At 34.1% G+C, this 13019-nt stretch overlaps 1 protein-coding gene across 13 annotated transcripts in view; it reads left to right on the forward strand.

The window, feature by feature from the left end:
* Window positions 1-13019, forward strand: part of KIAA0586 (protein TALPID3) — a 114050-nt gene that overhangs the window by 34682 nt on the left and 66349 nt on the right. For all 13 annotated transcript variants that reach the window (XM_045059977.1, XM_045059973.1, XM_045059976.1 and 10 more), the window contains 4 exons: window positions 1229-1416; window positions 5846-5953; window positions 7126-7206; window positions 11764-11957. In XM_045059977.1, coding sequence (XP_044915912.1) covers window positions 1229-1416; window positions 5846-5953; window positions 7126-7206; window positions 11764-11957 — 571 coding nt within the window. The remainder of the gene's footprint in view (window positions 1-1228; window positions 1417-5845; window positions 5954-7125; window positions 7207-11763; window positions 11958-13019) is intronic.

Consider the following 13019-nt stretch of genomic DNA (forward strand, 5'->3'; position numbering starts at 1 on the left):
AAGCAATAAAATGTTTAGATATGTTCTAGATATTCATAATAATTAAAGAATTCAAACATTCTAAGTAGTTCACTGTCATGTGTCAGGTGAAGTACTTTAAAGTAAGTTTTATGTACTTTTGAACTAGGCTGTGGTAAGTAAAAATTGTGTGGTTGTGTCTCCTAGGCCAATAGTTGGTTACTTACCTATCTGAGGTATCTCAGACTCATGACTGTAAAAATTTAACAAATCATTTTTGCTCCCACACTAACTCTTAAAATATAGTTAGCAGTTTTTTTTCTTTTGGTGTCCTTGCTATTCTTTCTTAATTTTGTTGAATGATTTAAATATGGACATTTTCCAACATAGGAGGGAATTTTTCATTTATGATATTATGGGTTAGTGACATGTCACCTTGGTAGCTGTATCTGTTCAAACATGCCTTCTGTTAATGTAGTAGCTAATCCTTGCTGTGTGCCAGCTATAGACGTAAGCACTTTATATATACCAATTTATTTAATCTACCCTGTAAAACCCATGGTAATATACCAGTTTTATAGATGAAGGAACCAAGGCACAGAGAAATTAAGTAATTTGTCAAAGGCCACATAACTTGAGTGGAGCTGGGATTCAAACCCAGTCAGTCTGGCTTTATAAAGAGTCTACGCTTCTAAAGAATGTACTGTATTGTCCCTCTTTACTTTGAAATGTAGGAAATAAGTGGAACTTTTGAAGTGAAAGCTAAGTTTCTGACAGCTGTGATAACTACCAAATAGTGGGTATATGTGCTATTTATTGGTAGTCAATCACTAGTATTTTATTGTTGGTTTTATTTCTGTCCATGGTTGTTCTATGAAGATTTGAGAATAAAAGTAATCCGATGTAATGCACTACATATTACTCGTAGCTCTGTCACTTATAAACAGGCATGACTTTGACCAATTCTGTTGTTTCTAAACCTATTTCTTCAACTGTGAAATGTGGATAACATGAACACCTCCTAGGCTTATTTTGAGGGCCAGATAGTGTATGTGAAGTGTCTGGCACATATGGGTGCCTGGTAAGTGTGAGTCACTGCTGAAGGGAAGCCATGGTGAGTATGTTGACGGTGATGATAATAGAAGGAGAGATGACTGCAGTTAGCACTCGGTTTTTAGATGAGAATTCAGCCATAAACATCCAGGTTACATATTTGATTTTACCCTTTATTTCTGAAATGGTCAACGCATCTCTTCCCCAAACTCTTTAGGACAAACCCAAAGTAATAGTGATTCCATGCCACCCCCTGGAGTAATTGTAAACAAGCCACACCCTGTAACAGTGACTACTTCTATTCCTCCATCATCTCGAAAAACGGAAACTGGAGTAAAGAAACCTAACATTGCAGTTATAGAAATGAAGTCAGAAAAAAAGGATCCTCCTCAGCTTACCGTACAGGTATGCCAGGGTGCACAAATAGACAATTTTAAGGGAAGAAAATTTAGCACTTAAAATCTGTTACATTGCTTCGTGAAAAATTTGCTTTCATCATGGGCCTTTTATTCTTTAAAACTATGATATTAACACGATGTCTCGATCCTTGTTCTATGTGATTTAAGCTACTTGTTCTAAACTAGTGATTCATATCCAGGTGACATGATATTCCAAAGGGAACAGTTCAAGAGTGTATTATAATTAATTTTAAAAGAATGAGTATGACTTTAAATATATACAAGATTTGAATGAATAGAAAGGGAACTTATATGTTAAGATTAAGTATTCAAGTTTCCATTCTTCCTAAGTTAATATATAATTTAAGTCAAATTGTAATTTAAAAAAGCCCCATCACAAGGCATGAGTTTTATTTTTTTGTCTGTTTTTTTTAGTTTGAACTTAAGGGTCATTTTGATGTTTGATATTATTTAATGATTCGATATATTATTTTATTTGACATTACTTAATGATTATGTAATGACTTGATACTATTTAATGACTTAAGATTTAAGGATCATTTTGATATTTGAACCTGTATAACGAAGTATTTCAGATAATAGCTTTGGTTATTTAAAAAAAGAGAGGCTCTGGGTGGCTCAGTCAGTTATGTGTCCTTTTTTTTTTTTTTTAATTTTTATTTAATTTATTTTTTAAATTTACATCCAAGTTTGTTAGCATGTATGTGTCCAACTCTTGATCTTGGCTCAGGTCATGATCTCATAGTTCATGGGATCTAGCCCTGCGTCAAATAAATAAATAAATAAACTTAAAAAAATAAAAAAAAATTTAGAAAAAGAGTCTAGTATGTGGTAGATACTTCACGTATCAGTGGGCAATAGGATTCTTGTAAGCGGAATATTATATTTTATAATTATTTAACAATGTGGAAAATAGATCAGTTTAAGACTCTACCCTCTTACTGTATGGCACATGAATTCTAAATAGGCAATAGGTGAAAGTATAACTGTAAAACATAAAAACAACAAAATTTGGAAACCAATTTGACAATAAATTTCATATATAAAAAAAAAATATGGCACAAAAACAGACACATAGACCAATGGAATAGAATAGAAACCCCAGAACTAGACCCACAAACGTATGGCCAACTCATCTTTGACAAAGCAGGAAAGAACATCCAATGGAAAAAAGACAGCCTCTTTAACAAATGGTGCTGGGAGAACTGGACAGCAACATGCAGAAGGTTGAAACTAGACCACTTTCTCACACCATTCACAAAAATAAACTCAAAATGGATAAAGGACCTGAATGTGAGACAGGAAACCATCAAAACCTTAGAGGAGAAAGCAGGAAAAGACCTCTCTGACCTCAGCCGTAGCAATCTCTTACTCGACACATCCCCAAAGGCAAGGGAATTAAAAGCAAAAGTGAATTACTGGGACCTTATGAAGATAAAAAGCTTCTGCACAGCAAAGGAAACAATCAGCAAACCTAAAAGGCAACAAACGGAATGGGAAAAGATATTCGCAAATGACATATTGGACAAAGGGCTAGTATCCAAAATCTATAAAGAGCTCACCAAACTCCACACCCGAAAAACAAATAACCCAGTGAAGAAATGGGCAGAAAACATGAATAGACACTTCTCTAAAGAAGACATCCGGATGGCCAATAGGCACATGAAAAGATGTTCAGCGTCGCTCCTTATCAGGGAAATATAAATCAAAACCACACACAGGTATCACCTCACGCCAGTCAGAGTGGCCAAAATGAACAAATCAGGAGACTATAGATGCTGGAGAGGATGTGGAGAAACGGGAACCCTCTTGCACTGTTGGTGGGAATGCAAATTGGTGCAGCCGCTCTGGAAAGCAGTGTGGAGGTTCCTCAGAAAATTAAAAATAGACCTACCCTATGACCCAGCAATAGCACTGCTAGGAATTTACCCAAGGGATACAGGAGTACTGATGCATAGGGGCACTTGTACCCCAATGTTCATAGCAGCACTCTCAACAATAGCCAAATTATGGAAAGAGCCTAAATGTCCATCAACTGATGAATGGATAAAGAAATTGTGGTTTATATACACAATGGAATATTACGTGGCAATGAGAAAAAATGAAATATGGCCTTTTGTAGCAACGTGGATGGAACTGGAGAGTGTGATGCTAAGTGAAATAAGCCATACAGAGAAAGACAGATACCATATGGTTTCACTCTTATGTGGATCCTGAGAAACTTAACAGGAACCCATGGGGGAGGGGAAGGAAAAAAAAAACAACAGGTTAGAGTGGGAGAGAGCCAAAGCATAAGAGACTGTTAAAAACTGAGAACAAACTGAGGGTTGATGGGGGGTGGGAGGGAGGAGAGGGTGGGTGATGGGTTTTGAGGAGGGCACCTTTTGGGATGAGCACTGGGTGTTGTATGGAAACCAATTTGTCAATAAATCTCATATAAAAAAAATAAATAAATAATAAATAAATAAAATATCAAAAAAACAAAATTAGAAGATAATTGCATGGAATTTTTATCAAGGCTAAAGTTAAGTCTGGATATGAGAAAAGAAAACCTACATATGATAAAAGAATAGATTTGAATCTATAAAATCTAAAACTGAAGTTAATGTAAAAAATTCCGATACAAAAAGGAAAACTACAGTGAGAATAGATGAAAGGAATATGCTAGAAAGGATCAATTTTTAAATCTGAAAACTTGCATAAATTAATAAGAAAGCAGTTGCAAATCTGGAAATATTCAAAGAACATAAATACAGAAAAGGAAATACAGTTTATAGCCAAGAAAATGAGTAATTTCAATCTTTCTGGTCACCAAGATAATGCAAATTAAAATAACAATGATATACTTCCATTTAAAAACTTATTACTTAAACAATTATTTAATTTGGACAAAGCGGTAAAACATAATTATGTTTTTGATGACATTAATTTTTTAATGTTTATTTTTGAGAGAAAGAGACAGAGAATGTGTGTAGGGGAGACACAGAGAGAGAGGGAGACACAGAATCTTAAGCAGGCTCCAGGCTTCAAGCTGTCAGCAGAGAGCCCCAGGCAGGGCTCAAACTCACGAGCCATGAGATCATGACTTGAGCCAAGACCTGAGCCAACTCGGATGCTTAACCAACTGAGCCACCCAGGCACCCCTGTTTTTGATGACATTAAATAGAACTTGTTTGGGTTGCATTTTGGCATTAATTACCAAGACTTTTAAATATATATCGTCAGTGACTCCGGAATTTAATCTAGTCTCTGTCTATCTAGCATAATGAAATAATTCAAAGTTTAGGGGTAAAAAATCCCTGTATGTATGAAGAAATTTTTTATGGTGATATGTATAATAGTGGAAATACTAGTAATATCTTAAGTGTTTGCCAACAGAAAAGTGGTTAAATAATTAAGGCATGTATATTTGTTGAAATACACAGTTATTTAAAATATAATTATGAGCTGGGTGGCTCAGTCAGTTAAGTGTCCAACTCTTGATTTTAGCTCGGGTCATCATCTCACAGTTTGTGGTTTTGAGCCCCACAATGGGCTCTGCACTAACAGTGCAGAGCTTGCTTGGGATTGTCTCTCTCCCTCTTTCTCAGTCCCACCCCAACTTGTGCTTGCAGTCTCTTTCTCTCTCAAAAATAAATAAATGAACTTAAAAAATATATAATTATGAAGATTCTACGGAATCAAGAAAGGTGCTTATGATTTTAATTACAATGAGAAATCAGAAATGTAATTATTTTGGGGACACCTGGATGGCTCAGTTGGTTAAGTGTCCCAACTTTTGGCTCAGGTCATTATTTCACGGTTCATGAATTTGAGCTCTACATTGGGCTCTCTGCTGTCAGCATAGAGCCGGCTTCAGATCCTCTGTCCCCCTCTCTCTCTGCCCCTCCCCTGCTTGTGCTCTTTCCCTCTCTCTCAAAAATAAACAAACATTAAAAAAAAAAAAAGAAATGAAACTGTGTTAGATTTTAGCCATACATGAGTACATAGTAAAAAGATAAAAGGAAGAGTGAAAATAATTTAAGGTGTTAGGATTTTGAAGGTGCCTGGGTGGCTCAGTCGGTTAAACATCTGACTCTTGATTTCAGCTCAGGTCGTAATCTTACAGTCATGGGTCCAAGCCCCATGTCAAGCTCTGCACTGACAGCATGGAGCCTGCTTGGGATTCTCTGTTTCCCTCTCTCTCTGCCCCTTTCCTGCTTGCTCTCTCTCTCTCTCAAAAATAAACATTAAAAAAATAAAGATAGTAGGATTTTGTGTGTTCCCCTTTATTTTCTAAATTTTGTAAAATATGCTTTCCTAACTCAAAAAATTTGTCATGCATTGACTTCACAATAAAAAGTATATGTTATTAATGTATAGATTGACAAATATTTGAGTCAAAATGATAAACTGGATGTTATGTTCCGTTTCAGGTGTTACCCAATGTGGATATTGATAGCATTTCGAATGGTAGTGCTGATGTCGACTCATCTCTGACTAGTCCCAAAGAAGCACGTCCTCCTCTGAAAACCTGGATACAGGTATTCAGAAATTTATCTTATAGTTTTGAGTAATATCTGACTATGGAGTTTAATATTATTCCATGAAAAGTCTCCCATTATAATTATAATCTATTATAATAATTTTGGTTTTAAGGAAAGGATTCAAAATTAATCTGGAATTGCTGATGAATTTGAAAAAGGAAGTTGGTTTTAAGATCCTTGTGTTTATAAACACTGTGAAAGTGATAATCCTTAGTGTAACTTTTTATGTGTAACTTAAGTTGTAAGACTCTCATATATGAATAGAGGATTTCTATCTCTTTGGAGAAGAAACTTGATTTAAACAAGGAATTAAATTATAGGTTCCTGAATGTGAATTCATAGTCACGTTTGGAGTTCATGATTTGGGATGTTGCTTTTTCAATATAGTATTGATACGATGCAAAAATTGGCATTTCTCCCTAGTATTTATTTGCTATTGAATAATGAAGCTCTAACTTTACTATACAGTGAAATAATACTGTAATTTCCCCCAGCTTTCATCTCTTGTAAGCAAATGTCATCAAGGATACAATTTTAAGGAGAGGGAGAACGCCAACAATTTTTCATGATCTGAAATAGTAAAGTAGAACTGACCCTAAATGGCAATTATGCCTAATTGAATTTTTTCATCAGTGATTTTTTTCACCAGATGTTTATTAAAACATATGATTACAAATAATTTTTTGGACTGTTTATCATTCTGTTCTCAGGAAGGAGCTAATATGGTTTTGGGGACTGGATTATATCAAGTGAAGCCTAGAGGCTAAATTTGTAAAATAACTATCTTTCTAATTTATTTGATTCTGTATCTGTCTTTTTGTGAATGTGTATATATGTGTACTTATATATCTAACATATAAACACTTTGTTTAACTCTAGGAGAGAAATTACAATCCTATGAACTTTATCAATTGACTTAAATTGCATTGTTGGTGGAGTCATTGACAGAAACTTATATTTAATTTTTGATAGCTATTGAGATGAAATGATGGCTTGAGGACTATCTTGAATTTCATTTACTTAATGAAATCAATTCTAAACAGGATATTAAAATTTCAAAATAGGACCATGAAATGACAAATTTATATTGTGGGTAGAAATATGATAAATTATACATGAATTAAAAAGATATTAAGCACAACAAAATCTTTTCAAAAATGTTTTCTTAGAATTCAGAATTTATGAAGGTAGATGAAGAAGAGGTGAAGTTTCCAGGAACGACCTTTGATGAAGTAATTGATATCATACAGGTAACAAAGCTTAGAAACCACGAGAAATTATTTTTCTACCAGCATTCTTTTACATGATTATCTTTTCTTTAAAGGCTTTATTATTATTATTTTTTAGGGCAGTTTTAGGTTCACTAAAACTGCAAAAATAAGAGGGAAGTACAGAGATTTCCCATATACCTTCTACCCCCACACATGCATAGACTCCCCTGCTATTAACATCCCCCACTAGAGTGGAGCATTTGTTAAAATTGATGAACCTACATTGACACATCTTAATCACTCAAAGTCCATAGTTTACCCTAGAGTTTACTCTTGATGATGTATGTATATTCATGGGCTTGAACAAATGTATCTGTCATTATAGTATCATACAGAGTATTTTCACTGCCCTAAAATCCTTTGTGTTCTACCTGTTCCTTCCTTCCTGACTCATGTCCAATCCTTGGCAGCCACTGATCTTTTTACTGTCTCCATAGTTTTGCCTTTCCCAGAATGTCATATACTTAGAATCATATGGTGTGTAGCCTTTTTAGATTGTCCTCTTTTACTTGGTAATATGCATGTAAGCTTCCTCCATGTTTTCATGACTTAGTAGCTTATTTCTTTTTAGTTCTGAATAATATTCCATTGTTTGTATATATCACATTTATTTACCTATTCACCTACTAAAGGACATCTTGGTTGCTTCTAAGTTTTGGCAGTTATGCATAAAGCTGCTGTAAACATCTGTGTGCAGATTTTTGTGTGGACATAAGTTTTCAACTCCTTTGGGTAAATATTAGGGAGGATGATTGCTGGATTGTATGGTAAAAGTATGTTCAGATTTATAAGAAGCCACTAAACTGTTTGCCAAAGTAGCTGTACCATTTTCCTGTACCAGCACCTGCACATCCTTGTCAGCATTTGATGCTGTCAGTATTCTGGATTTTGGCCAGATTTTATGTAGTGGTATTTCATTGTGGTTTTAATTTGTATTCTCTGATGACATATGATGTGGAGCACCTTTTCATATGCTTATTTGCCATCTGCATATCTTCTTTGATGAGTGCTATTTTCAAAATTGGGTTGTTTTCTTATTGTTGAGTTTTAAGAGTTCTTTGTATATTTTGAATAAGAGTTCTTTATCAGATTTGTCCTTTGGCAAATATTTTCTCCTAGTTTGCAGTTTGTCTTCTTATTCTCTTGATGTTGTCTTTCAGAGAGCAGAAGTTTTTAATTTGAATGAAGTCCAGCTGATTTTTTCTTTCATGGATCATCCCTTTGGTGGCATATCTAAAAAGTCATTGCTATACCCGCAGTTATCTCATTTTTCTCCTATGTTCTCTTCTAGGACTTTTATAGTTTTGTGTTTTACAATTAGTCTAGGATCCATTTTGAGTTAATTTTTGTGGAAGGTATAAAGTCTGTGTCTATATTCATTTATTTTTCCCTGTAGGTGTCCAGTTGTTCAGTATTATTTGTTGAAAAGACTATCCTTGCTCCATTGTATTGCCTTTGCTCCTTTGTCAAAGATTGGTTGACTATACTTATGTGGTTCTATTTTTGGGCTCTCTATTCTGTTCCATTCTTCTCTTTGACTGTTCTTTCATCAATACCACATTGTCCTGATTACTATTGATTTATAGTAAATCTTAAAGTTGAATAGTGTCAGTCCTCCAAGTTTATTCTTCTCCTTCAATATTGTGTTGGCTATTCTAGTTCTGTTGCCCCTCCATATAAATTTTGGAGTCAGTTGATAACCACATAATAGCTTGTTGAGATTTTTATTGGCATTGCTTTGAATATATAGATCAAGTTGGGAATAACTGACATCCTGACAATATTGAGTCTTCCTATCTAAGAACATAGTATAATATCTCTTTATTGATTTAGTTCTTCTTTGATTTCCTTCATTAGAATTTTGTACTTTCCCTCAAATAGTTCTTGTACATGTTTTGTTAGATTTATTCTAAAGTATTTCTTTTTTTTTTTTTTTTGGATGCTTATGTAAATGGTATTTGTTTTTAATTTCAGATTCCACTTGTTCATTGTTGGCATATAGGACAATGATTGATATTTTTATGTTGACCTTGTATCCTGCAAACTTGTTATAATCAATAATTAGTTCCAGGAGTTGTTTTTTCTTCTAGTTCTAAATAGATTAATCTATATAGACATGTCTATGTAGACAATAGAATGTCTGCATAGACAATCATTTCCTTTGTAAACAAAGATCGTTTTATTTCTTCCTTCCCAATACCTTTTATTTCCTTTTATTGTCTATTTGTGTTAGCAAGGACTTAGTACAATGTTGAAAAGGACTGGTGAGAGGACACATCCTTGCCGTGTTCCTGATGGTTTGAGTATATTTTGACCATCAATATTATGTTACAATGCTTTGAGAAACTTCCCTTTACTTTTTAGATAAATATATGTTACTTTAAAATTATGGTTATTATTGTATAGTACAGTGTTCTCTTCATCTAGATCACCTAGCTGCCTCAAGGAAACTTAATGATTATCAGCTATTTCCCATCTATATCTCATCTCTGTTGCTTCCTGTTTTCTTCCTCCATTCCATTTCCTTTGGCTTCCCTCCCTCCAATCTGTCCTTTCTTTATTCTGTTACATTTATCTGTTTGATTTCTGGATTATTGGCAAGGTCACCAGTTAGTTCATATTGAGGGAAAAAGTTGTGAGGGGTCTAAAATCCAAGAGAAGAGCCTGTATAACAGGAAGAGTTATAGAAATGATAGAAATGGTAAAATAGTAGAAAGGGAAAAATAGGAGGAAGTGAACTATGATGGATGGGAAAAGATCATAGAACCTGCTTGAATAATAATATGTCAATAGAATTTAAAGACATTTGTTCATATTTCTTTCAGAACTTTCAGAACTAAGACCAGTTTTGTTCATCATTAAATCAAACCCTGTTTTAGAATATTAAGAGATCATGGGGCATCTGGGTGGCTCAGTTGGTTAAGCCAATGCTAGAATTCTAGCGTGAAGAGCTTGTATCTACACGTCCTTCTGCTGGATGATCTGTGTTAGTTTCCCAGCCTTATCTTTGGACAGCTGATCAAAATTGGGTTGGAGCCCCACCTTGGGCTCTGTGCTGACAGCTCAGAGCCTGGAGCTGCTTTGGGTTCTGTGTTTCCCTCTCTCTGCCGCTCCCCCACTCGTGCTTTCTTTCTCAAAAACAAATAAACATTAAAAAATAAACAAACAAAATAACTAAATAAAGATTGTAACTCAATAAATATCCTCCATCAGGAAATGAAGCCCACAACTACTAAGTGGCAAAGCCGAGGTAGGAACACTTGTCTTTGAACTCCAAACCATTTGCTATTTCTAAAACTATTCCTTTCACTTGTACATTGAAAAAAATAGTTGTCAAATGTCTTTGCTAGGCCTTAGACATATAAAGATAAATAAGATTCTTGTCTTTGAAACACTCATGTGGTGTTCACATGAGAAGACATACCAGGGAACAAAAAACTTTAATACATTGCAGGTCTCTTAATATTCTTTTTTTTTTTTTTTTAATTTTTTTTTTCAGCGTTTATTTATTTTTGGGACAGAGACAGAGCATGAACGGGGGAGGGTCAGAGAGAGAGGGAGACACAGAATTGGAAACAGGCTCCAGGCTCTGAGCCATCAGCCCAGAGCCTGACGCAGGGCTCGAACTCACGGACCGCGAGATCGTGACCTGGCTGAAGTCGGACGCTTAACCGACTGCGCCACCCAGGTGCCCCCTCTTAATATTCTTTAAAAAAAATTTTTTTTAATATCGACATGGGGATAGAATCCATAAGCTGTGAGATCGTGACCTGAGCCTAAGTTGGATGCTTAACCGACTGAGCCATCTAGGCGCCCCTAGTTAGAATTTTTAGAGTCCTAATTTTTTTGATACTCATATTATTTACAGGTAAAATATCTATGATTTATTTCAAAATTTTATGTGAAGGGTAAAGAAGATGGAGAGTATAGATCACACAATTTAGCTGAGTTGATAATTGTTAAAGCTGGGGAACAGATAAATGGGATATGTGTAATTTATACATAACAGATACAGTGTACAAGCACTATTTTGTGTACTTTTAAGCATATACGATATTTTCATAATGAAAATTTTAAAAATTTCAGAAGTGAGTCCTTTGATCATGATGTGATGGTACAAATAATGTGTAAGATAACCTACCTACATATGTAAATGTAAATTTTAGTTTCAGAAAGAAGAAGCAGTTATATTTGGAAACATCAGTTTTATTATGATAATAAATTAATAAATTTCTAGAGGGAAATTTTGAAGTGTTTTATGCAGGAATAACCATGTTATCTAATTTGTTTTATGACTGCTTAAAATGAACATTCGGTTTTAAAATAATTGTATAATTAGGGTCTTCAATTTGATCTGTATGACAAATGTGTATATATCATAAATAATATGATACCACCTAATTAGAAATGCGGTTGATTAATGTAGAAGTGTTGGTTAATTCACTGACCTCAGTTCCCTGTCTGTACTTGTCACCAGTAAATGTTAAACAGATACAGAAATATTATAAGTTTTATTTTTATTATTATTATTACCAGGAAGAGGAAAAACCCGATGAAATTCCAGAATACTCTGAACCAATTCTGGAGTTTAACAGAAGTGTTAAAGTTGTTTCTACAAAATACAATGGTCCTCCTTTTCCGCCAGTTGTTTCTACTGTTCAGCCCACTACTGATATTCTGGATAAAGTAATTCAGAGAAAAGAAACATTGGAAAATAGCTTAATTCAGTGGTGAGTTTACAGTAGTGTTGGTGTGAACAGAATCGTAGTAGGAAATATAAAGTATTAAGTTTTGGCTGGAAATCTTCCTTGTTTTCTTTTGTTTATTAAACTTTCCTTTGCTACAGTTACTGTAAACTCTTTGATGTGATGTGAGGGTTTTAACTAGTTGTTGAAGGCATTGTTTCTTTTCTTGAATATTTATGTTTTGGCTTTCTATTATGGCAAAAGAGGCTATTGTTAAGTAACAAAAGCCTTCAAAATGTACATATTCTTTTTTCTTTTTTAAGATTTTTTAAAAAGTATAATCTTTATACTCAGTGTGGGCTCCAATGTACAGCCCCAAGATTAAGAGTTACATGCTCCACCAAATGAGCCAGGTGCCTCTGTACATATTCTTTAATCCAGTGATTCACTGCCAGAAATTTATCCTAAGGATGTAATTATGGTTCTGCTACTAGACCATACACTACTTAGCACCTACAGTGTTTACTATAAACAAGGCATTATTCTGCTTGTTACTTCTGTAAACTTAGGAACTCTATTTTTATCCTGTTTTTACCTGTGAGAAACCTTAAAGAAGTTATGGAATAAACACCTGAATAGTAATAGCTATCAAGATTAAATTTAGAAGAATATTTAATGAAATTGAAAGATATTAATCAAGAATATTTAGTGATGTTGAAAAATATTAATAATTACAAGACTTCCCTCAAAAATAAATGTGCATAGGAAAAAATTTGAAAAACAGTATGCCAAATTCTTAGTTGTGTTTGTCCCTGAATCTGAGATTATGTGTGAGCCTTATCTATTTTTTTAACTTTTACATATATTCTAATTTATCTACAATGAATATCTATTACTTCTTTAATAATAGTTTATATCAGCCTCTTGGCTGCTCTAAAGAAATGTACAGAAGCAGTATCCTTGTGTTCCCCTTCTTTTTCCTCCTCTTCTTTCTCTACTTCCTAAAAGTGATCTTGGAAATAAATCTTAACTTTTAAAGAGGAAAATGACCTATATCACAGTCTATATATTTATTTCTTTGAAGAGGGGGCAGCTGGGCTTCTTTTC

The sequence above is a fragment of the Felis catus genome, chromosome B3, assembly GCF_018350175.1.
Source record: "Felis catus isolate Fca126 chromosome B3, F.catus_Fca126_mat1.0, whole genome shotgun sequence".
NCBI lineage: Eukaryota > Metazoa > Chordata > Mammalia > Carnivora > Felidae > Felis > Felis catus.